The sequence below is a fragment of the Vigna unguiculata genome, chromosome 9, assembly GCF_037176805.1.
Source record: "Vigna unguiculata cultivar grain cowpea cultivar isolate G323 ecotype 2 chromosome 9, ASM3717680v1, whole genome shotgun sequence".
Classification (NCBI taxonomy): domain Eukaryota; kingdom Viridiplantae; phylum Streptophyta; class Magnoliopsida; order Fabales; family Fabaceae; genus Vigna; species Vigna unguiculata.
Window position 1 is genome coordinate 42,543,442 of NC_140800.1, and position 24,470 is coordinate 42,567,911.

The following is a 24,470-nucleotide window of genomic DNA, read 5'->3' on the forward strand; positions in this document are numbered from 1 at the left end:
ACTGTGCGGTTCATTGAATATAAAACAGATAAAACATAAACATGTTGAACCCCGGATCAAACGCAGTTGTTATTATATTATAAAGTTAAGAAGTACGAGGGTACAAAATAAAGTGCAGAAGAGATATATAGTGTGCATATATAACAGAACCAGTCGCATAAACTCACATAAAGTAAGAAATGAGAAGATTGAGAAAGGCAGAGAAATGAAAAGAAGTATAGAGCATAGTTTAAGTCCTCTTCACCGGATCAAAGTTGGCAACACCAACAACTGCTCCAAATATGGCTACCAGCACAACTCCACCGGCGAAGATGCTGAGTAGAAAGTTCTTGAGAGAAGGAGAGAAATCGGATGCAGCAGCATTAGCCACCTCCGGGATCACCATGGAGGCTGTGACGGTGGCGGCTGTGAGCCCTGTCACCGCCTTCTCCTTCAAAGATGCATTAATTTGAAGGTTGGATTTTGACGGTGGCTTTTTTGAGAGGGTCCTCTTTGGCAGTGGCTTGAAGAAGGCTTGGGATGAAGGCTTGGTGTGCGTGACAGAGGTCAGAGACAAAGCCACTGGAACAGAAGCTGAAGCCATCTCAGGAGTTGCCTTGGTTGCTCTGAACTGAAGATTCTGCTGAAGAGGTTGAAGCTCAGAGAATGGATAATGAAATTGAGATTTTGTGTTAACGTGGCACTCGTAGGTTGTCCTACGTGGGATATTCTCTACTTGCTATTGGGAGGATAACGTTATCATAATCTGGAACATCGTCCCATAATTAAGACCTCATATGTTAGGCTCAAAACTCTTCTCAGAAGAATGGTAGAAACTAATACCACTTTTTATTCCTTAAAGATCGTAATTAAATAACTAAATTCATGAAATCAGTTTAAAAAGTAAAATTTAACTACCATAAAAAGACCTGTAGAATATATATATATATATATATATATATATATATATATATATATATATATATATATAAAGTTGTTAATTTTACTGTGTATTTCTCTGGTTCATAATTGATCTTTGGGGGAACAAAAAGTAGATAAAGATACAAATATCAGAACTAGCCTCATACAAACAAATTATGAAACAGTAGAAATTACTTGTCTCACTCTCATGCTTGCATCAGAATTGTGGGAAGAAATTTTTACATTGGATCCACTTGAAGGTTCGTACAAGAGTCTTGAATTCATAATTTCTTAATCATATCTTATGTAGGAAATAAATTGTTAATACTAAGCCCTGTATGTATACTAAAGCACCACTCCCAACTATCACCAGTTAAATCAACCAATGGTATTTGACGAATGAAATGAAACGTAGGAGGCGCACGTGTATGTATGTAGTTGAAGTTGATTCATCATGTATTGAGCACCCTAGGCTCTGGCTCCATATGTCTGAGATGAATGCCTTGTGGAAGAAGGTTGTATCTGATGTTGAGTTCTTCAAATATCTTCTTTATTTCCATCACCAATTCTGTTCTTCTCTTGTTTTTCTCCCCAAACTCTTGAAAGTTCATTGTGTGGGTAACGTATATACCCATCTTGATCTTGTTTACGTCTTCAATGTCCTTCACTACTAAGCCATAATTTGGGTGCCAGTACTGTGGGTTTCTCTCCAGGTACCTTAGTTATATGAAAACAAATTAGAACAAAGAAAAGCATACACATACTGTGTTCATATGTTGTTACATCATCCATGGATGGACCAATAATACTCATTTATGCATGAAGATACAATAATTAGCTTACCTCTTTACTCTTTCTCTCAGTGCCCCAATTTTCTCAGCTGGTGTTGTAAAATCAATTGAGAACTCTACACGGTCACCCATATCTGGGCTTCTGTAATAGTTGCTAATCGGTTTCATGGCCAACAAAGAATTTGGATAGTACACTTTTTCATTGTTAAGCTTCAAGAACACTGTGTTCAATATGTTCATTTCTTCAACCAATAGCTGCCAGATTAGTGGAATGCATTAATATGCAAATCTCAAACACGGAAACAACATTTAGTGGCTGTAGATTACCTCAACCCCATCAACAACACATCGATCACCAACATCAAATGGATGCATCACAAACACGAAGATGATAGCTTCAAATATGTTCTTACAAGTGTTTCCAAACATGAAAGCTGCAAGTACCAGCTGGGAAGATAGAAACACGAGTACTTTTGTTGTTGCAATCTCCATAAGTAGAAGCCACACGATTACGGTCACCACGATTAGGATTACCGTCACGAGCTTGTTTAGTTGTCTCACAGCAGTTTTGGTGTCGCTTAAGGCATGTGCCAATGCTTTGCGTTCCTGATATACCTTCAACTGAAGAAGAACACAAACAAAATAACAAACATTATGGAATGATATGTTTGCAACCCAAACAGAATTTAAATCCTTTCATTATCTTGACAATATTTTAGATAGGCATATGTAGAAGACCTTACCAACCAGTCTGTTAAGGACTTCCTTGTAATCTGACCCGTTTCTGGTTCAGCCAGTAGGGGATATACCATCCTCACTTCTTCCTTAATCATGAACCTCCGTAGTTCATCCTCGTCAATGTACCTATTCATAGTGACAGAAAAATTTGAATTGGGAGATACAAGAGAGGCAAATATCACAAAAAAGGAGAATTATCAATACAGGAGACCAAAAAAAGTATCTTTTGATTTGGACACTTCCCCAGTATCTCAGTATCGTACGAGTGTCGGTGTCTGATACGTGTAGGACACATGGACAAAGCCATTTGTGACAGCGGATATACTTACGTGCAACCAGGGGCAGCAACATTCCTGAAAATGTGATAGGCTGCAGCAGTTGCTTCCATCTCATTAGTAATCTCTTTATCAGTCTGTTCATTTTCTCCATCATCAAAAGTTTCATCTAGTGCACTAGAGATTGTGGATAGCCCTGAATTTGTCATTGCATCTACCAAAACCTTCATAGTCCATGCAGAAACCTTCTCTTGTTTCATCTGGTGAAGCTTTGCAATATCAATAGTCTCTTTCTTCATTCCACCCTTCCCATCTGTACTCCTGAAACTGAAGTGACCAACACTGACTGATTTCCCAATCTTCTCAGCCTCTTCTACAAGTGGAGGCCCAGAGAGAGTCTGCAGAATGTACTGGTGGAAAAGCGACTCCTGAATTCGATCAAAGAAAGATTTAACATGAAAATTTGACGCCAAGATCTTCAGCAGCAATGTCTTCATGAACCACAGGAAAGCTCCAATGAGGAGGGAAGCAAGAGTCCTTGTTACCCCATTCAAAATCTTTGTGGCCAATTCAGATCGATCCACCCCCCGGTTAATCAACAGCACCCATGTGAGAAGAACCAAACCAAGCCAAATGAAGAACTTGACACACTTCTTCAGACCATGGACAAAATACAGCACCTTTTTCCTCAACAAAAAGTTGGTCTCAATCAAGAAAACAACAATGCGCATGAACCATCTTGTAACCAACATTCCACAAAAGGTCACCATCACAAGCACACACCATCTCCAAATCCCCAAACCCCAAATCTCTGTTCTTTTAAGTTTTCCAACTGTTAAACTAGCCACCAAGCTACTTGTAAGGCACACGAACACAAACCATTCAAACAAAACCTTAGCCGTCACTCTCCTACTACGTTTGCTTTTACTCAATTCAACTTTTCTGTAAATGATTTCATCGAAATCCTCCCCGCCAGCCGGGCCCGGAGACGCCATCAACGGCGTCTTGGGAGTGATCACAGAAAGGATGGAGACTGTTCTATTAACAGTTCCAGGTTTATTGTTAATAGGCGATGCTTTATACGGTGAACCAACACCCAAATTTTCTTGCAAAGTTGAGGTACCATTCTCTTCCAAAAGAGTCCCATCAACAGGGTAAGGTTGTTCACCAAACCTTGATTTGGGTTTGGAATACACTGACCTCGTGAGTGATTTTCTCCGGGTGAGATTGGCGCTGGAAACGGGAATCTTTGGGGGCTTGTTTGGGCTTGGCATGAACCTTATCTCAGGGGAAGCACAGTTCAAAGGTGGCGACTTTGCAGCAAACTCGTTGTTGTTTAACATTCTGTGAGGCGAATTCCCCCTGCTCTGTTGCTTTGGCATCAAAGATTCACCACCACCCTCATTTGGAATCGCCACCGTAACTTCCCTTTTCTTCTCCCCCAAGCTCACCTCGCCGCCGTGAAGACCTTCCTTCTTAAAATTAGCATCCATTCAAGAGCCTGCGCCAGAAATGCAAAGTTGACGAAAGTAGTAAGTAAATCAATCACAAGAAATGAACACTCTGATGCTAGTCTACTATTGGACATGTGTTTTTCCTTTTCAACATTTTAATGGTATATACCAAGAACAACTTGGATTTGGACTAATAGTACTAGACAAAACGGTATAAATAAAAGAACAACAGAGTATGAAAGGAAACAGATCAGCTGAAGCTGTAACTAGTTATGTTAGATAGTAGTATACACAGTGGATGACAGACAAAGTTGGTTGGCAAAGGTTGGAAAAACACAAACACGGACAAAGGTCCAACTTTGCATCAATGGATGGATGAAAAACGGGAAACGGTATTATGGGTCAGTGTGCTTACATGAGAGTCAAAAACAACGGCGAAGTTTTGGGGGCAAGGAAGAAGACTAATTGAAAAGTTTGAGTCTTTAGACTTGAGAGTAGAGAGAGAAAGTGAATGTAAAATGTGGGAGTGAGTTGCAGCGGAAGAAACTCCGGATTTGCATCGCAGGTCCCAATAAAGTCCAAGCCGATCAGAAAAGAAGCCTCTGAAAAATAAGGTAAGTAAACAAATAGCGGAGCAGGTATTATTTACTAAACACTTTTTTGCATCAAAGTTGATCTAGTTGGATAACAATCTCAAGCATATCTCATAAACATATAAACTATAATTTTTAATTGCTGATTTTTATTCATAATGTAGAGTGATAGAGAGAATACATTGGTAGTACTACTCATTGTGTTCACATTAGAAAAATTAAAAAATCGATTTTTTTAAGATTGTTTAGCTGGTGTTAATAGAATAATATTTGTTTTTTTTTTAAGTTGTCTTTTTGTAATTAGTCCCTTCAAAACTGGCATTTGTACGGTGTTAAATTTATATTATTATAATCCTTCGTATACTTTGTTATCATTAACTATCTCTATTGTTTAGAGTTCTTAAACTATAAATAAAAAGTATGAAGTAAATTCAAAAGTTTTGTAACATCTATTCCACCGGTGAGTCTTATGCCTTAACTACAAGGTTAGATGGAAGTGGATCATTTCCCATTGAAAGTAATAGGAGAAATTCTAATTAGAAAACTGTAGAGGGGCTTAATCGAAGGTTTGGGTGATATTTATTTTAATAAACGCATAATTTAATTAAATATATACTCAATTTTGTTTCTCTATTTCTTTTCATTCGTGTTTCTAGTTTTATTGAGTTGTTTTTCATCTATATTTTTTAATCAGATTCTACTAGTGGGATGATGTGGAATAAAAAATAATGTTGACGATAAGTAAATATAAAATGATTAACCTGATCAACTTGTGGTGAGTGTTGTTTATTGTTTGAGCACTGTTTCATTAGATTATTGGAAGTTTTTAGCGCATTTTCAGGTTCTATTTTATCTTGTGCTTACTCTTCTTACTCAGTGAAAAAGTAACTATTAAGTGAGTGGAACTATTTTGATAAATGAAAATAATTGGTTTTGACATTATCGATGACTATAAATAATGGATAATGAGTATGAATTGATATTATTTTTGTCAAAGTTAATTAAATCATGATATTTTAGTGTAAGGCCCCATTTTTATATTCTGCCCTAAAGTTATGGGCTGCCTTTGTGAGTGGGCCTAAGGCCGGCCCAATGTATAAAATTCTTAGGTCTGCCCTAAACCTAGAGTTCCTTGCCATTTTCAGAAAAAGCTTTGTCCTTGCCTCGAGCCACAGCCGCCTTTACCTCTGCTAGGGTTTGGAGAAGTCGCAGTCTAGCAAGTTCAGCCGCATTTGTTCCGTTCCGCGTAAGTCTCCCCAACTCAAGCTCTATGTTCGTTCCGTCTCTTCTTTACGTTTTCAGTTTGAGCCTTCTAGTGAGCTCGTTTTAAACCTTGTCCTGCTGGTTTCAGTTCGCTAAGCCGTTCCTTGGGCTACTGTCCTTCGCCGCTCGAGTATCGGAAGCTCTAGCTCGCATCTCCCAGGTACGGGAAGTTAGAGCTCTTGTTTTCCAGTAGTTTTAGTCTGTGATGGTGTGGATTCCTGCTTGCATGATTCAATCCTTCGATTTGGTGTATGAGAATGCCTTGTATGCTGGTTTGGCTTGATTTTCATGGCTGTTGCAGTGAAGAACAGTGGCGAGACCTGTTAATCTCGCCCAAGCGAGTTCATCTCGCCTAGGCGAGATGAAACAGGGAAGCTCGCCTAAGTTTTTGCACGAAAGGTCGCCCAGGCGACTCGCTTAACTTTTGAGCGAGCAGGCAACTCGCCCAGGCGAGAGGGATCTCGCTTAAGCGAGATCCCGCATTGCTCCTGCACTTGTTTTTGTGCTCTCGCCTAGGCGAGGGGGAGGCTCGCCTGAGCGAGCATGTCTCGCCTGAGCGAGACCCCTCAGCCTGAGCGAGATACTGGGCGAGACAGTGCTGTGATTTGGATGTTTAATGTTTCCTGAATGATCTGTTTTGGTTGAGTATGATTGTATGATGATTGACCTGTATATAACGGAGCATGAAGTATATTCTTGGGTATGATTCATGAATTGTGGATGAATGGGTTGGTATGAGACTTAGCATGTGAAACGAATGTGAAGTTTGAAATTAAAGGAACATGGTATTAACATGAGATGAGACACTAGACCCATGGGATGGTGAGGATCAGAGGTATGAATTCAATATGCGATGCGTATGAGGAATAAATCTCATGGATGGGTATGGAATTGTAAACATGCTTTTGATGTTCTCCGAATATATTATTTTATGAATGTTGGTCTGTGTCAGCGTGTAATTCCTTGGGGTCTCTAGGTGAGACCTCCGGGGCTACGCTTCAGTGGTCGGGACGTAATTCCATGGCCTCTGTTAGTGGGTGTCCATGGTGGTGCCCCATCTGTATAACTAGGTAAGGATTCAAGGTAAGGTTGCATCCTGACACTCTGAGGAGCTAGTTAGTCTCACTTAGAGCAGACTGACTCTTGTGGTGGGAGTAGCAGGAGGCCTGAAACTCATTAAGGGCTAACCTTGTGGTGGGAGAGATTTTGATTCATCGTAACACTGGTAACACATAGCTCAGGATCGAGCAGCTCAGGGTCGAGCAGAGGTACCCACCACAAGTGCAAGCATCCGCTGAATCCGACCAAGTTATACGTATCCTGATGAGTCGAGTCGAGTCGTAGTGTATTGATGAAGAGTCATGACATGTTTGGTTGTTATATGGATGTGAGATGATGAAAATATATTTGACTGTATGATGAGTATGTGTTGGCTCTAGCTTACCCGTTTTGTTGCATGGTTGTGTTGTATGTGGTTGTTCTTCCTTGCGATGATCATCAACTTGGTTGATGGGAGCAGATGGGCGAGGTTCTCGTGGTCAGCAAGGGAGTGGTGATTCAGTAGCTTAGCCATCTGGGCTGGAGTCATTTTATTTACGATTTCTTTAGGGCTACGGCCCCTGTATCGTCTTATGATTCCTTACTCTACACTCTTTGTCAGATTGTATCTGTTTTATGTTGGCATCGTGGTGTGCCAGGTTGTAGGGGTTGTGTTAAGGACCCCAAGACTACGCTGCCATACTTTATCGCGTGACGTTTTCTTTAATTTCGTTTAATAATTAAATGGGACGTTACATTTAGTATATACTGTGTACCTCCTATTATGTTGTCGTTTTTTTACACTTTTAAAATAAACATTATTTGACTTATATAAGTTGTCAACTTTCAAGTGATTTGTAATTCAAATATGGTTCAATTTGAGTAGGAAGCGTGTTCATTGAAAACACATATTTGTTACTTTTGTGTAATCTGGTAGCAACACTTTGACCCACCTTTGAATTATCGAAGCTGCCCATGTTTCTTTAAGTGATTTCAAAATAAAAAACACCGACAATTGTTAGCTACAAAAATCGCATAATATCTGAAATGTGATTATACTAAAGATTTCGACAAATACGAGGTGATTATACAACTCAGAATGGAAAACCAACTTTTGAAATGTATGCATATATAGCAAAACCAATAATGCCTTTTGCTCTGTAATTTACCTCACAATTCACCCACCGATACGACAACAATCATGCATCATAATATCAAAAATGGGGACCCTCACTATCACTTATTTACCAACGGCTTTAGACACTTAGACGACATCTTTCAAAATTTAACATTACTTTTTTCTTTAAATGTTATTATCATTCTTATTATTTTAATTTCCTCATTTATTTTTTAATTTTTAATGTGATTTAGTATGAAATATTGATTCTTGAAAAAAATAATATATTAATTAATGATCCGTACTAAGCACGTCGAACAATAAAAAATGAAAATAAAAAAAAAGTAAGTCGCAGTCCAATATCATTTTTCTTCCTTTTTTTTTCCCATTATGAATTCAATTTTTTCTCTTAACATTTGAAATTTATAAAGATTACAAATTTAATTCTTCCCTTAACAAAATACTAACAATTAATCTTTACCATAAAAAAGAAAAAACAATAATGAACAGTGAATCAAACATGAAAACACTCAGTTATATTCCTTTTTCAATGAAGATATAGTTGATTTGATATTTGATACATTAATTTGAAATTTGAAGGAGGCTCTCAACATAAGATTTGAGGGTATGACTAATTGTTGCAAAGGATGGTCGAGTGGATGGGCTTGCATTCCAGCAAAGGCATATTAGGTCAATCAGTTCTTCCATTTCCTCACCATCGTCCTTTGATGCAAGTAAAGGCCTTAGCTCATCCTCCACAACTTCCATAGCAATCTAAAAAAAAAAACATTTTACTTTTCTAACCATTCTCTTTCTAAATTTCTTTACACCTAAAAAAATAATCATTTGTTTTTAGCTTACCAAAAAAGAATAAGTGTAGTTACCTTGGCGGGACCAAGTTGTGTCTCAATATAAGGGTAGTTTCCGGTGAGTAACTCGTTGAGTATGATCCCAAAACTGTATACATCACATTTTTCATCATAGGGCTCGCACCGAATTACCTCCGGTGCCATGTACACGTACGTTCCTGTTTCTCCGGTGAGGGCCATTTCGTCATCATCCAAGAACCGCGCGTGACCAAAATCCGCAACTCTCACATGCAGCGCATCGTCCAAGAAGATGTTGCTGGGCTTCAAGTCCCGATGAATGACCTTGGGCTTTTGTTCGTGGAGGTACTGCATGCCTTGGGCTATTTCCAGGGCCCGCATCACCCTCTCTTTCAAGGGAGGAAGTGGGGTGGTTCTGTGTTTGGGCCTTTTCCCCGGCCCATGTAGCCACTCCTTGAGCGTGGTGTTCAGATACTCGGTAACCACCCATGCATGATGCGGAGGGTCCAGACACGCACCCATGAGGTCAAGCACAAACCGGTGACGCTGCTTCGAGAGGGTTTCAACCTCCTGAGCGAAGAATATGACGCCGTTTTCGTTTTTGCTGAAGAATGAATCGGACATGCACTTCACCGCCACATCAAATCCGCGCCACGTCCCTCTGTGAATCTCCGCCGTGGTTCCCTGCCCTATTTTTTCTCCCAGCTGGATCTGTTCATCACTGCAAAACTGAGGTATATTCCAATTTTTGAATGGGAACGGAGAAGAAAGATAGAAAGTAGTTAGTTACCTCACTGGGGTTGATGAACCATCCATTGATTTTGGCTTGATCAACGATGGGTATCAGGTTGGGATGGTTGTGCGAAGGAGTGAGAGTGGAGTTGAGTGCACGTGGAGAAGAAATGGAAGATTGCGAGACTTCACCGTTTGAGTGGATAATGAGGTCCAAGATTCCATTTTGCTGTGCTATTTGGAGACAGTATTTCAAGTAATCCTGCGTCTTTTCCATTCTTTTCCTGTACATAACGCGCAGTTCTGTCTGCCTCTGCACCTCTTTTTCCAAACCTGCCACCTGATTCAACTCACACTGTCACTGTGGGGAGCCTGATAATTTTACTCCAATGTCCAATGGAAGCAATTTGCATGAGAAAAAAGGTACCTTTAGTTCCAATTTTTGGTAAAGCTGCTGAAGGTGATGGTGTTGCAAGGTTGGTGCGGTGGATGACACGGTTCTGACGCTGCTGAAGCCTCGACAACATCCACCACTTTTGGATTTCGATGATTGGCGAGAAAGGTTGTGGCGAGTAGTTGGGCTCTCACTTAGATTCATGTTGTCGATCCGTGTAGGAGGAGGCAATGAGCGATGAAGCATATATGTAGGAGGAGAACTTAAATGTCGTGGTAAAGAGTGTCTTAATCATAAGCATGAACCTTTTTCGTTGTTATCTGTATTGCAGGCTCAAGTGACGGACTTTCTCATGAACCTTCCTTCACCACATATGCATACTATAGGACCCACAATTTTATCTGATTTTATTTGTTTAATGGTTGTTGAGACTATTTTGAGTGTTTATCTGATCTTTTTCCTAAAATGAATTAACTGTGTAGTTTGAGAATGAGACAGATTATGTGCTGGCCAAATGTTGTTGGTTTGTATGAAGACGGAAATGTTGTGTAAATTTAGAGACCCTCACAAAACGGCAGGGGTGTTGAGAGACATTTTGGCGGAGTTTACTTCGAAGTTCAACGAGATTCACATCATACAATTACACACAAAAGCTCAATTAAATCACTATCGTGGTCAAAATTCACACCACTAATTCCGAAACAGACATTTCAAAAGCGGCAAGAACAAATATCTTAGGATGTAGGATTTAGATTCTTGATGGTAGAAAAGTGCGTTATGCATGTAAGGATTATTTAGCATTGCAAAATCCTGGAGTCGTCAGAGCCGATTTTAATAGTCGGTTTTCTTACTATTATCATTTGTTAGATTTATAGAGGAATTTTTTTAGAAGATACAATACTAATGAGACCTGGACCTAATTATATAAGGTATTGACATCATTCTCAACCCAAAACTTTAAGACAATAGGTTTATGGGTCTTTATTCTTATATAGTACATTACTTTCTGATTTCTAACCAATGTAACTTAAACTCACACTTGAATTCCTAATAGAGTTTAAATAGGGCCACAAGTACAGTGAACAGGGGATTTATAGCCATATAGTTCCTCTGAAATAAACTTCAACTTCATATAATTTGTACTAAAGTGGCGTGAGTAGCAACAGTCATCAACGAGTGACAATTTGTTCTTCAAGTATAATAATTCTTGTGATCAAAAGGTTAAGATGTGAGAATAAGATTGATTCTATCATAATAAAGCAAAGGATGACTAAAATCTTAACTTGGCTCTTTCGGTTGGTTGATCATGAAAAGAGAAAAAAAATAAATAAACAAAAGACTATAATTAACAACTGGAAATAAGCCAAAGTCTAAGTTCTACTCATGGAGTCAAGCAACACAAATAGACGAAAATAATATTGAAAACTCTAATACATTACAAAATAACCCAACAAGTTCTATATAAAACAAAGAAAAAGAAAATAAACCTATACCATAATATATGAGGAAGAGAACCTAACTACAACATGAATACAAAATAACAAATCCAATAATATACATTAGATAAAAAAATTATAATAATGAATATTAATTAACTTTGACAAAAATAATAATTAATTGTCATTTTATTGAATATTTTATTTTTGTTATAATTTTTAATTTTTTAATAAATTTATACATATATTTTTTCTTCCAAATTGCATCTATCATAAAAGAGAACTCAATTTGGTTTTCGGATATGGACATCGTAAATTTTACACAATTAAAGCTAAAACATTATTTCCTAATATGAAAATAGTTTGTAAAATTGTATTATCTGCTATCTGGTTATAAGAGAAAACAAATTTAACAACAAAATATCGACAACTTTTATTAATCTAATGTGACTACTATTTCGTCTCAAATGTTTTTCTCGTCTTCCTAAGATTTTATTTTCAATGACTTTTTTATTCTTATATGAAATTTTGAGGAAATATAATGATAAAGTTTGGTTTTTTTTTTTTTCACATAAATAGCTATGATTCAAACACTACTCACTAACCTTCTAAAGAGCGTTATTAGTTATTCAAATTTTTTAACTTATATTCAAGATCAGTCGTGAGACAATAAACTTTTTAAACTGTAATGGAACAACTAATTACATAAATTGTAATGTGAATTATTCAAATACAACTGAAAGAGTAAAGTGCTACATAAATAATTTAATTTAAAAAATAAATAATCTATAAAATACTTAATTCGAAATTAAAAGATAACTTTTGTAAATAAGTTTTTATTGCATTAACTTTAAAGAAAACCGTAAAAACACTTGTTTCCATTATATAGATAACAAAAAAAAAGGTTTTATCCCATAAAGTACACAACAGATATTTGTTTGCATCAAAAGTATTTTGTTAAAAAGAAAAAAAAAAAGTGATTTGAATGTAAAGAACAGAGGAGCACTAATAACGTGGGCTAGGTATAATTTCAAGGGAGATGATAGTTTAACCAAAAAAAATTGAAAAATGACATACTTCCTAATTAGGTAAAAAAAATACTATTTTATTATTTTATTTTGATTAAAAAATATAAACTTAATATTATTTAATTCTATAACTAGAAACTTTGTTAAGATTGTCAAAAGAAAACTTTGTCAAAAAAATTATTTTTCTAATTTCAAAGGCTCATAAGAGTCTTTTTGTTTCTATTTCTGCAAGTTTTATTATTTTATCATCATCGTGGATTATACACACAATAGTACAGCAGCATTATTTGACTTGTGTAGTTTATAGTACACCCCATAAACCAAGGGCTACCTAAGGGTATAAGGATTCATGAGTCCTAATAAAGGGAATATTATGATCATAAGTAAGGTTTTTTATTAGTAACAACTGAGTTAATCTCGATACCCACAACCACAACTCAATTAAAAAACCAATACTCATGCCGTAACATGTGCATAATTTTTTAACTAATATAGTTTCTTTGGATAATGATGACTTAATGCACCATTTTTAAGTGCAGCACTATAGGAACTGAAGAAAATAAAAACATAACGAACAATGTGAAAAAAAAAAGATATTAAAGAGAAAAATTTGCGATAATAATCATTATCCTTTTCCATTTTTAATGGAAGACACAGTCTTTTAGAGAAGCCAGCAAAATTTTATTCTTCTCCAACTCACCACCGTACGGAATCTTTAACTAACGAAAATTGTAGGAACTATAACTACCATTTTTTTTTTAAATCCTTGAAATATATTTTATATTGTTTTACTATTTATTCATGATCTAATTATCAAATTAAAACTGTTTTAAAACAGTGAAAGTGCATTAGGAATTAATTACGTAAGAAGTTGTTGAATAATTAAGTTACACACCCACCATCCCATAGTTGAACAACAGGTAAATATTAGTTTGAAAATGATATCATGTTCATATTTTGACTAAGGGAGAGATTCTTTTTATGCATGCCCGTCATGCTCCTCACGTAGTAATCTTATATATATACTTTTTTGAGTAGGCTATTATTAGGTCTACGACCACTGAACCCTACTTTTCTATGTTCATCAATAATTTAAATTCGGTAATCTTATTTAGTTACTATCTTCTTAGAAAAAAAAATTCTCCTATTTTAAAAAATGGCAAAACTTGAAGAATGATTTAAATTTTAAAAAACGTAAAAAGGAATATATATAATTGTTAAGTTGAAGGAACAGTGATGGGTGTGATTAATGAGCATCTTAATCTTAACACCCCACAGCAATAATTGCTTACTTTACCGCGCATCAGTGACTTGTATTTGCTTTCAACACCATCATTTTTAGCAGAGTTTGCATTGTACTATGTACCAACAACACCTCAAAACAAAGGACAAAACTAACTCTTCATCATCCATTGCCACCATAAAATAACGATGAACCCAGTTAAAGCACGGAATTTTAAATTTAAAAAGCGTTTATTTTTCATGGTTGCGCAACCTGCAAGTAACGGGAACAATACAAAATAGGAATTCCAGAGAGGATGGAAGAAAGAGAGAAACTAAGAAAGCATAGGCTTTAGTATTCACTTTCTCTATTCCCATGGCCGAAGATCTCTGCCTTTTCCTTTACAATCACACTCGCCATTTTGCTTCTCATCACCATCTCGAATCTTTCGTTTTCCTCTTCCTCTTTTTCTTTCTTTTCTTTATCATTCATTTTCTTCCTTCTTCTTCATCCAACTACTCTGTCAGTATCTCTGTCAATGTTTGATCGTGATCGAGAATTTACTCTCTCTCTCTCCTTTTTGCACCCTACTCACTTTATAAATCACGCACCTACTCTGCTTTTTATCATATTCTCCCTCACTCAACAACATTCTGTGACAGATACACACGCACGCCTTCCCAGATACGTACTTCTACAAAACCACAAAAGTTACTCTGTCTAACACGGCAATGGCAAAACCAACTACGCATAATCCATGATCGAGTAGAAAGGCCATTAAAGTGCTGCTATTTTTATTGTTTTACAATAACTACTTCAAACTAGAACATTTCGTCTTGCATAGACAAACACTCATGAAGATGATGATGATGATGATGATACATTGATTTTGAGCGATGATGGTGAACGAAAGAAAAAAATGATTGTAATATATATGTAATCTGTGTAGTTTTATTATGAAACTAGGATTGTAATGGACGGAAACTACATTATACGAGGCCATTGGCAATGGCGCGATTGGTACTAACATGTGTAGTCTCGTACACAGGAAGCTCCTCACGATACCTATTGTTTCCCATCACTGAAAGGTGATCGAGCTCGAAAAGATCCGAACTTGAATAACTAGCTGCGTCGTCATCATCATCTGTATCATCATCGTCTTCATCTTCGTCTTTATCTTCCGCCACATTATTGGGAAAATCCCGGAAATTAATGAAGTTGCTCCTTTTCTGACTTCGGTGATACTCTTTCAGAAACTCTCTTGCGGCCTCCTCCACGCGTCTGCTCTTATCCACAACCTTTTCCTCTTCTTCGTTCTTGTTGCGTCCAATTTTCCACGCCGTTGGCACAGACACCGCCATTACGCGCGTGGTGTCTTCTTCGTACAAACACTTGTGCCCGCACGGTCGACAATCCTCGTCCACGATCACGCTCACGGGGTAAAAGCGCACCGTTCGCTTAACCCCGTCGCGCAATTTGTTCGAGGAAGGCGAAGCCTTGCTCAAACAAGAGCGTGAGAACGAGGAGGCAGAGGAACACGTGGATTCTTGTACCGACTTGGGTTTTGCTTCCTCCAAGGTTTTGGCTTTCTTCCCGTTCCCCAACAGAGAGTTAAGAAAAGTACTCAGCCTCCCCCCCGGAGAGATGGGTTGCTTCACTTTCTTCAGATTGTTGTACATCTTCAACGCCCTCGATTTTGACTTTATCAGACGCTCTTCATTGCTCGCGGACGTCATCAATGGCTTCGGTCTCGAAGGAGCAAAACACGAAACTCGCGACCTCGATCCGTACAGGGATTCAGTGTCGGAGGAGGACAGCAATCCAGAGCTTGAATCCGAGCAACTCGAAGTAGAACTGAAGAACATCACCTCCCGGTCGTGATCGTGATCATGCAAACGCGATATTGGTTTTCTCTCCTCCATCTGCGCTTTCACCGTTTTGTCGCTTCCCTTCCATTTTTGCACTAAACAAGAACGGGGAATGGTCGACGCGGTTAACTCTTCATGGACGAGGATTCTGCTCTGTTTCTTGATCATTGTCTGGGTGCGGAGTTTCATGTCGTTGGCGGTGGTGTCTCCTCGGTCGATGGAGCGGTAGATGGTGTCGAGAAGAGAGGAGGAGAAGGAGGGGTTTTTTTTAGCGTTGGTGTGTGAAATGTCGAGGGCGTACATGTTGGGTGCGCAATTAAATTGGAACAGCACGGGCGAAAGGGAATGATGATGAGATGGGAGAGTGAGGAACAGGGAGTAAAGTATGGTGGGGTAGGTGTTTGGGTTTTGTTTTAGGTGTGGGAAGGTTGAAAAGCTGCCATGGAAGCTAGGTGGTGTAGAATGATGATGATGATGAGAGTTGAGTTGTGTTGTGTTGTGTTAAGCTATGACAGGGGCATGATTGAGGGAAGGTGAAAAAGATGATGATTTGCTTGGTTTGTAGGCTTTTTTGCGTTTGTGAGAAAACGTGAACAGGGTAATTGATTCCTTGTCTGGAGAAAGAGAAAAGAAAAGAGCAATGAGAGCAGAGTGACATGAATATGTGAATATGAATATGAACATGGATACGAAGGAGAAGGGAACAGTGTGAGAGACACACACACTTTATAAAGCTCTCATCTCATCACGCGCGTGCGTCTCCACCCTCCTTCCCATGGGCGCCACTCTGCCAGGTTGGCAATCGCTGACGTGTCATTTTACTCTGTTTTTTTTTGGTAACTTTTTTTTTGTTCTGATGATGGGCCACAAATTCGAATTTGTAGCCGTTGATGAAGTCTGGGAGAGTCGCCGGTGCGGTGAAGTGTTGAATATAACGGTGCGACCGGGAAAGCGAGGGCCCACGTGTGAAAAATGGGAAATTTTTTGGAATTTATAATTTTTTATGATTACCTATCAGTTTAGCCCGTGCGTGAGGCTTTTCCTTTATATTTTTGAATGTGGACAATATAATGATTATTAAATTCCATTTAACTATTGAGGGTGGGGTGAGTTTAATTTTATAGTTTGTTAGTTTGGGTTTTAATTTAAATTGAGTCAAAAAAAAGAAAGATAAATAGATTGTTTCATGTGGTGGGTAAATTTAAAAGGAATTAGAATTGAGCTGGCAAGGGCATTATTGATTTAGGGTTGGTATCAAGGTCTAACCTCCTAAAATAAAAAATTATTCTCCATAATTGGTCAATTAGGGGAGCTATTTAGAGGTGAGATTGAATGGTGTGAATAAATTATGTATTTGTAATTTGGACTATAGTTGAGAAGGGATGGATATGCATGAAGATGGTTTGTTATTTATGGTTGGTACATAATGTAGAATAATTATAATGATTGGTAGATGAATTAACAAGTTAAATATTGAGCAGTAAGTGGATGAAATTAAGGAAACATTGCAAATTTGTTTAATTCGTGGATTTTGTGATATCATGGAATGAAGCTTGGTATTATTGGAAAATGATGTTATTGAGATTTTGTTTTTGCTTTTGCCATCACAAAAAGGATTTACCAATTAAAATTTTCCAAATTGGATGGGTTGGGATTATGGGACCCCTTTTGCTTATGCTAATATTATAATTATCATTTCCTTTCAACGCTGTATATATTAAGTAAATACTTTATTATGACAAATACAAGTTGTGAAGTTGTATAACCTACGTATCCGTCGTTTTGGGAAAAAGGGGTGAAATGAAACCATTAATTTGTTTAATGCCGTATTCAGACATTTTTAAAAGGTAAAAAATTATCTCATATAATAATTATAATATTGATTTCCTCTTTTGTTGTTATTGTGTTTGAAATAATGAAATTTGAAAACCAAGGATGAAAGGTGGTGCTCCTAAAGAAAATGGAAATGACAGAAAAAGAAAGTAAAAAAGAAAAACAGGTGGATGAGAGAGAGAGAGGCTTTAATGGTGGGGATGAGGGATCTTTAAAGAGGAAGAAGAGTCTGTAAAATTGGTCTTTTAATGATCGTTGGCATGCCTCTACTCTAACTATGTGCCTTTTTAACATAATAAAACTTTCTAAACTTCTTCTCTTATTTTTAACTCAATCATATACTTAACATTCAACCATTTACATAAAATAACTAATATGCTTTTTTTCCCTATAATTCTGTAAGAAAAAGATTGGTAATTTTTCGTAAAATTCAACCAATGTAATAAATAATTTTAATTCTTCTTATGCCAAATTGCGCTCCCACGTTAGGGTATCATCAACTTTTCCAAAACTAACATATGTGTAAAAAAACAAATGGTTTAATAATATTTTTTTTATTACATTATACGATTCTTTTAATGGTGACGATTTTATTACGTGTAAGCAGTTTAAATAAAACGTTTAATTGTTTTTATTGTGACAATTTTCTATGTGGAAAACAAACTTTCCATATTGCTTCCATAGGCTACCATTAATGTTTCCATATCAATTCAGATGTGAAAACAAAATTTAAATTTGACACATCAACTGTTTGAATTTCCAATACCACCCGTTTGGTAACCCCATAAATTTCCAATTTCTAATACACATCCACCTTAGAAATGAGCATGACAATTTTTTTTCTTCTATATTTTTGAGGGAGGAATGAAATTTAAAACTGAAAATGATGCTCCAATTGCTGAAGAATATATTTCTTAAATGTTATCGATGGTTCATGGCTTTTAAAAATAAGACCAATAGATACTCAACCCCTTCAACATCAGAAGTAACTCCAAAAATTCCTATAAATACAAATTTATTTTCCACCCGTAACTAAAGGTTTTAGAAAAAATGATTGACAACTTATCTTGACCATATATGAATGTATAATGAATAATCATTAATGTGAGAACTCCGATGTCAGATGAAGGACTGTAACGATTAAAATTGGTCGTGTTCTACTTAAAAGAGACACTTCACAGAATTTTCTTAGAAACTTAAATCCACTGATTTTTTATAACAGGGCAACGGCTATAACCAATCCACAGCCTGATCTGCATTACATAGATATAAATCTGGAGCCACCTATTATCATACAGACATCACACAGTCTAACATTTGAACCCAAAAATGAGAGATGTTAGTAGAATGATAGTACTAACAACAACACAAGTTATTGGAGAACGCATAAATTACTTTATTTCTTTCTTCCCTTCAGGTTCGGATTCCACATTAGCAAGCGAATCCCTCATACAAGGTAATCCAGATGTCTAAATTACAATGGCACTGCTTCCATTCACTGCGAATTCAGCCTCTGAAAATCCACCAACTGGTAAAGATCACCTCGTCTTTGCGTAGTTATAGGGAGATTTTTCCTGAATAATTTAATGAAAACAATTCGTATGAATATTTATGACAGGTAATTAAAAACTATTCACGTGCAGAATTTTAGTGAGAATAAAAGAAAACCTTCTCTGCTCCGTTATTGAATAATCAATTTCTGCAATGATGATAGCCTCCTCGTGTTCTGTAGTAGCCAAAACTTCTCCAAACTGCCAGAGTGATATATTCCGCAGTAAGTAGAGACAATTGAAGACATTTTTCCTTTCTATTTTTGTTATTAAAACTCAAAATTACTGATTTCCAAAATCAGAGCATTCACTGGCTCTACTCAAAGAAAGCTCTCTGTAAAGGATCTACTTACTGGCCCTACAAGAGTAGAGTGGCCCCAGGCCACATAACCAGATCCTGTATCCCGAGCAGGCGAACAGGTAGCCACATATAACTGTCAGTAAAGAATTTCATAAAGTTAAGCATCAGTTACTCTCCTCAGAGCTTAAAATTTACAATTCAAACAATGACTACTATGGTCAGAAACATAGATAAATCCCTAACTATACCCTGCTTTAATCACACACTCAACTGCATAAATCTAATAGAAATGGATCAGAAATAATAAGCAAAAAAGGAAAATTTATTGAAATCAATTACCACTATATAGCTCTGTAGTGTATTTACACGAACTGAAATGAATAGGAAAAATTACCACTATAATTTTGATTCAAAATTTCAAATACCAGTAAAGCGACTAACTCCACCCTTCTCCTATTTATTTCAGCAACCTAATAAATATACTGTCTACTGGATAGTTACTAACTTTATCTCTTCCCTATGTACTCCCGCCCTATATTACAGTTATTTGCCTATTACAAGGCTAATGCTATTCATAAATCCTCACGACTCTAAAATTCTGTTTGTAACCACACTTCCTCTTCCTGCTATAAACCTTCTTCATAGGCAGCTCGCTAACACATTCCCAGCTATTCAAGTTCAACTGTAAAATACTGAGACGTGTAGGAATTGTGGTGCTTTCCTAAAATACATTGTTCGCCGGTGGATAATGCGTAAAAATATTGTTGAGATAACACCTTGTTGGACAAGGGAAAAAACACTGAAGCAGGTAGCTTAGGAAGCACTGACAGCACTGTGGAATAGCATGTCATCACGTTCAACACTTTTTTGGACAATATACTTGTCAGACACGCCTCTGGAACGTGTCTGGTACTTTTCAGTTTCACAGTTCAGAGATTTTTTTCGGCTCTTACACCTATTTGACACATCTTGAACATCTCTCCCACACTCCCACACGACTTGAACATGAGTTAAAAAAAAGCCGACACCTAGTTTTAGCTGAACACTTTCTGTACACTACTATAAAAAATTTAAAAGAGAGCAACTTATGACAAATAATGCACGACACACTTCTTTAGGCTTCTTTCAGTAAGACTTACCTAATTATTTTAACTAATAAGATGCACGTTTCTAATTTGAAATTCTATTGTGAAGGATGTTATTAAATGGAAACTGTTTATATTTTGGACGACACAACTACTAAGCCTAAGCAGTGTCAGGGTGTCCTATATTTTGTACAGTTGTGTCCCGGTGTCCATGTCAATTATGACTGCTTTTGGAGTCAGTGCTTTATAGAAGGTGGCATACGCTTTCAATTCATCACATTTACAGCAAACTCCTTGTGGGGGTGGGGAGTTTGATTTCTTATTTAAAACGCGCACATCTCTCTCAATTCAAAGCTACTTTTTCAAGCCTACTGTTCGGTTGATCCATCAAAAGCTAAACTAAATACATAAATGGAAACAACTAGATGATTTCGAATTTCATATACTTAAAATAAAATATTAGTATTCATACATTAAAACCCCACATAAGTTCGAAAAAATAAGGGAGCATTACCTGATTATCTGTAGCCCTGCATGAGAAGAAACAAAGAATAGATTAGCAATGGAATTTTAACTAGTCATTACTGCTTAATCATAAGTAGTTTAGAGAAGTTAAAATAAAAAATGGTTTTCCATGCCTAAGATAAGGAATAGTCAAAAGAAAAAATGAAAGTAGAACAAGAACAAAGGTAACCCAAATATATGTTTTAACTTCAATTATAATCAGCAGTTTCTTGTTTTCTACAAACAAGATAAAATTTGTCTACAAATGCCTATTACACATTATAAATAATACTCAGAAAACTGTCGTCCAATTTAGTTGATGTAATTAGTGCAAAAACCCAGTTAACTTTCAAGTTTATTGAGTTTGTTTACAGACAGTAACACGTTATTGGCTTCAATAAGTTCTCCATATTTGAGTTGACGTTTTACAATTTTAGTCCCTAGTTACATTTTGTTTATGATTAGACCTAGATTTAACAAAAAATAATGCGGCTTCAGTTCCTAACTTGAGACAAAAAGCATGTGGTTTACAATTTTCAAACACTAAAATTGAATACAAATCAAAAAGGTAACACTTTCAAATATTGTCATATGGGTAAAGATAAAAAATATATTAGGTTACAAGAACAAATTAATGGAAACTTACAAGACTAGATAGGGTTATAAATTTTAACCAAAACACAACTACAACATGTGTTCCAGGTTACTAAATGTTTCACTTAATTGTATCCATTACTACCTTGCCCTCTGCAATAACTCCCAATGTAATGGTCCAGTTGTCATGTTAAATGCCCCAGGATAGCAGAGTAAGTGAGCACCTGAAGTCAAAAGCCAACTGATACTGTAAGTTTGCCAAAGCTTGGCACAATAAAATAATAACAATAGTTGTGCTTATTTGTTTTCAAATCAACACAAATTGAAAATTTATCTCAATTGATCCTTGAAAGAGTATACAAAAAAAAAAAAAAAAAGAGGAATAATTAACAGATAACATAATAAAGGGAATGAAACATCATACCAAGAACTATGGATTTGAAATTTCTTTTAGTATATTCCTGAAATAAGAAATACACAGGCAGTGTTGCCTAATGCATGTGAACCAATCTCACCTTGTATCCATCCCAAAAAGTAAAAATTGGTACCATATGACGCTAATAGCACTTAGGAGGCATGGATAAAAATAATTTGGAGAACTCAAATCATAGGCAACCAATCAAAACTAGAGAGTGTAATTGTTTCAAAACATATGAAATATGGGAAAGACAAACCTCTAGCAGCATATATCATTGCTAGTTCTGGAAACCGAATGTCATAACAGATGCCTATGCCAATGCGTCCAACCTCTGAATGAATCAACTCACAATTTCAATTTGTTTGCTCAAACAGAGAAATTTTTACGGCAAGAAAAAATAGTCTGAAACAAAAAATATTAAATTACTCCTTTGACACGGTAGTCAAACACATGTTATATAAAATAAGGATTGGATGGTAAGCCTTCTCAAGGTGTTTTCTTCTATCTTCAGTATCATTTGATTAAAGACTACATCACAAACATAACTAGTTAAAAGCACAACTAAACATTAACCTCTCCTTCTGAACTAACTTCCTGACTTCTTTATGACTGTTTTCTCTTTCATATCTTACATACACAAATACTCACACACGAGAAGCCACAAATACAGAATTACGTAAAAGCATTTAGCCTGAACAAGTGATATAATTCACAAAAATTCCTTCATAGAGACATACAATGGTTGATTGTGCAAAAAGATAAGGTAGAGTAGCATGTGTGTTCAAGATGTCATGGACAAGTAAACATAATACCAGAGTATAAAACTGCATTTCCTTAACCAAGTTCACAACCATAATAACTTTAGAGGTTTATCCAAGTCAAAAACCATAACAACTTTCATTTACTTTATTTTGCAGCCTGCCTATATTATCATTACTAGCTCGGTACTTTGAATTTTAAATATACACTTCTCTTACATGACACCAAACGTAATGCCAAAATATAAAATCGCAACAGAACTGAAACAGAGAATGAGTAAGACCGTGTGATGAGAACATATTAGACCTGTGTCAACAATCGTCGGTGTCTCTCCAGCAGTAAGAGTTTTTGACTCGATAAATGTAATCTCCCCGGGGATGTCAATATCAAAAAGATGTATCTGCAGCATAGGCAGCATGTCCGAAATTACACAACAACAAAGCACATTCAAAAACCCATTCACGAATTATTCACCTCCCGAAATTACATTCGATTACAAAACTCAATGTCCAAAATAACGAAGTATTATTAGGAGGAGCGATACCTTGCGGTGCTTGGCGAGCAGCTTTCCATCGGTGTCGAAAACGCAACAAGTATTGTACAAGCGATCTCCAGAACGCTCTGGAATGGAACCACCGACGATGGTGATTTTCAGGAGACGAGAGAGTTCAGAGAGCATGGCGGTGGAAGGAGAAGCATCGGCACCGGCGTCAATATCCTCAGCGTAGACAGGGAAACTGTCATTGGAATAGGGACTGTTCCAAATTTCCTGACAAAACAAGACCGCATTCATTCTTAGAATTGGGACGTAAAACCTAACTCAATCCCAAAAGCTTGCTCAGAAACATGAACATGTGAAAGTTTATCGAAGTTGTTCAAAACTTAAATTCAGTAAAACGCTTGATAATAATCAGAAGAGGAAGTAAAAAGAGGGGGAAAAGAAAAGGGAACATACAGGCAAAAGAACAAGCTGAGCACCCTTGGATGCAGCGTCCTGAATGGCGGTGCGCGCGTGGGAGATGTTCCTGTCTTTGTCGGGAGTGACGGAGAGTTGACAGAGGCCAATTTTGAACTGAAATAGAACAAAGCGCGTGAAATGAGTGAGCGGGAACAAATAGTGAAAGAGAGGGAGAGAGGAAGAGAGAGAAGTTGCCTTGGACGGAGGCGGAGAGGGCATGGGAATGGCGGGTGGGGCCCGGGCGCGTTCGGAGTTGGATGAAGCGGCGGCCATGATTGGAGAGTGGCGGTGGATTGAGCGGTGGCGGAGATGGGAGGGGGAGAGAGAGGGGATAATGAAAGAGAGGGGGAAAAAGAGGTTGGAAGAGGATGAGTGGTGGAAAGTGAAAGATTTGAAGCTAAGCAGTGATGGTGATATTCCGAATGCTTTCATTTCTGATTTTGAAAGTCCAAAAAACCCTTCACTTTGATTTCAGGTCAGCTCATCGGATGTGGGAGACGGAACCTATCAAATCAACGGGATCGACAAAACACATCAAATTTCACCTTCCCGTTCTTAACTTCATGAATTAACTTTTGGTTTTAGAAAGATAAAAAAAAGAAGTTAAATAATGTGAACGTAAACTAATAATTTAATTAAAAAAAGTGTAATAAAATAAGGGTATGGATTTTTAAAAAATAAAATAACTAGGAATAGCAAGAACAAGTTAGGCCACTTTTAAATAGCAGCTACACTTCTACTGGGCGTCACGGAAGGGATTGACACTTTTAAATATAAATGGTACGTGTTTGT

At 36.9% G+C, this 24,470-nt stretch overlaps 5 protein-coding genes and 1 long non-coding RNA gene across 8 annotated transcripts; 1 reads left to right on the top strand and 5 right to left on the bottom strand.

The window, feature by feature from the left end:
• Nucleotides 1-44: 44 nt before the first annotated feature.
• Nucleotides 45-645, bottom strand: LOC114162462 (uncharacterized). Its single transcript, XM_028046367.2, has one exon. It carries the CDS (start codon nucleotides 581-583, stop codon nucleotides 230-232), a length of 354 nt encoding a protein of 117 aa, XP_027902168.1. The 5' UTR covers nucleotides 584-645; the 3' UTR covers nucleotides 45-229.
• Nucleotides 646-1,030: 385 nt separating this feature from the next.
• On the top strand, nucleotides 1,031-7,816 carry LOC146883981 (uncharacterized). Of its 2 annotated transcripts, none has more exons than XR_014984336.1 (4): nucleotides 1,031-1,160; nucleotides 5,897-5,997; nucleotides 6,103-6,174; nucleotides 7,534-7,816. It is a non-coding gene; the product is annotated as an uncharacterized LOC146883981 (long non-coding RNA). The 2 variants fall into 2 exon arrangements; XR_014984337.1 differs by lacking the exon at nucleotides 1,031-1,160 and adding an exon at nucleotides 4,636-4,772.
• MSL10 (mechanosensitive channel of small conductance-like 10) lies at nucleotides 1,124-4,833 on the bottom strand. Its single transcript, XM_028046365.2, has 6 exons — nucleotides 4,574-4,833; nucleotides 2,759-4,205; nucleotides 2,435-2,555; nucleotides 2,019-2,312; nucleotides 1,744-1,946; nucleotides 1,124-1,617 (listed from the first exon to the last, which is right to left on the bottom strand). The coding sequence occupies exons 2-6, from the start codon at nucleotides 4,195-4,197 to the stop codon at nucleotides 1,353-1,355; spliced, it is 2,322 nt and encodes a 773-aa protein (XP_027902166.2). The 5' UTR covers nucleotides 4,198-4,205; nucleotides 4,574-4,833; the 3' UTR covers nucleotides 1,124-1,352.
• An 869-nt stretch (nucleotides 7,817-8,685) lies between the features above and the next one.
• LOC114162703 (serine/threonine/tyrosine-protein kinase HT1-like) lies at nucleotides 8,686-10,456 on the bottom strand. Of its 2 annotated transcripts, none has more exons than XM_028046661.2 (4): nucleotides 10,156-10,456; nucleotides 9,787-10,068; nucleotides 9,054-9,725; nucleotides 8,686-8,943 (listed from the first exon to the last, which is right to left on the bottom strand). In XM_028046661.2, exons 1-4 carry the CDS (start codon nucleotides 10,366-10,368, stop codon nucleotides 8,752-8,754), a joined length of 1,359 nt encoding a protein of 452 aa, XP_027902462.1. In that variant the 5' UTR covers nucleotides 10,369-10,456; the 3' UTR covers nucleotides 8,686-8,751. The 2 variants fall into 2 exon arrangements, with proteins under 2 accessions (XP_027902462.1, XP_027902463.1); XM_028046662.2 differs by having other exon boundaries at nucleotides 9,054-9,707; nucleotides 10,156-10,451.
• A 4,167-nt stretch (nucleotides 10,457-14,623) lies between these two features.
• Nucleotides 14,624-16,419, bottom strand: LOC114162550 (protein BIG GRAIN 1-like A). Its single transcript, XM_028046472.2, has one exon. It carries the CDS (start codon nucleotides 15,977-15,979, stop codon nucleotides 14,798-14,800), a length of 1,182 nt encoding a protein of 393 aa, XP_027902273.1. The 5' UTR covers nucleotides 15,980-16,419; the 3' UTR covers nucleotides 14,624-14,797.
• A 2,273-nt stretch (nucleotides 16,420-18,692) lies between these two features.
• LOC114163954 (Nitrilase/cyanide hydratase and apolipoprotein N-acyltransferase family protein) lies at nucleotides 18,693-24,198 on the bottom strand. Its single transcript, XM_028048356.2, has 10 exons — nucleotides 23,874-24,198; nucleotides 23,676-23,792; nucleotides 23,265-23,489; nucleotides 23,027-23,120; nucleotides 22,218-22,292; nucleotides 21,689-21,767; nucleotides 20,960-20,975; nucleotides 19,413-19,493; nucleotides 19,178-19,260; nucleotides 18,693-19,083 (listed from the first exon to the last, which is right to left on the bottom strand). Exons 1-10 carry the CDS (start codon nucleotides 24,108-24,110, stop codon nucleotides 19,005-19,007), a joined length of 1,086 nt encoding a protein of 361 aa, XP_027904157.2. The 5' UTR covers nucleotides 24,111-24,198; the 3' UTR covers nucleotides 18,693-19,004.
• Nucleotides 24,199-24,470: the final 272 nt, after the last annotated feature.

Excerpts from the sequence above, each read along its gene's own strand:
- LOC114162462 (XM_028046367.2), bottom strand. The coding sequence starts at position 583 with ATGGCTTCAGCTTCTGTTCCAGTGGCTTTGTCTCTGACCTCTGTCACG.
- MSL10 (XM_028046365.2), bottom strand. The coding sequence starts at position 4,197 with ATGGATGCTAATTTTAAGAAGGAAGGTCTTCACGGCGGCGAGGTGAGC. Across the intron at positions 2,556-2,758 it reads GTTGCTGCCCCTGGTTGCAC|GTACATTGACGAGGATGAAC; the intron begins GTAAGTATATCC and ends CACTATGAATAG. Across the intron at positions 1,947-2,018 it reads GTGTTGTTGATGGGGTTGAG|CTATTGGTTGAAGAAATGAA; the intron begins GTAATCTACAGC and ends CTAATCTGGCAG.
- LOC114162703 (XM_028046661.2), bottom strand. The coding sequence starts at position 10,368 with ATGCTTCATCGCTCATTGCCTCCTCCTACACGGATCGACAACATGAAT. Across the intron at positions 10,069-10,155 it reads ACCAAAAATTGGAACTAAAG|GTGGCAGGTTTGGAAAAAGA; the intron begins GTACCTTTTTTC and ends GAGTTGAATCAG. Across the intron at positions 8,944-9,053 it reads CACAACTTGGTCCCGCCAAG|ATTGCTATGGAAGTTGTGGA; the intron begins GTAACTACACTT and ends TTTTTTTTTTAG.
- LOC114162550 (XM_028046472.2), bottom strand. The coding sequence starts at position 15,979 with ATGTACGCCCTCGACATTTCACACACCAACGCTAAAAAAAACCCCTCC.
- LOC114163954 (XM_028048356.2), bottom strand. The coding sequence starts at position 24,110 with ATGAAAGCATTCGGAATATCACCATCACTGCTTAGCTTCAAATCTTTC. Across the intron at positions 23,490-23,675 it reads CTCAGCTTGTTCTTTTGCCT|GAAATTTGGAACAGTCCCTA; the intron begins GTATGTTCCCTT and ends TTGTTTTGTCAG. Across the intron at positions 19,084-19,177 it reads TCAATAACGGAGCAGAGAAG|GAAAAATCTCCCTATAACTA; the intron begins GTTTTCTTTTAT and ends TAAATTATTCAG.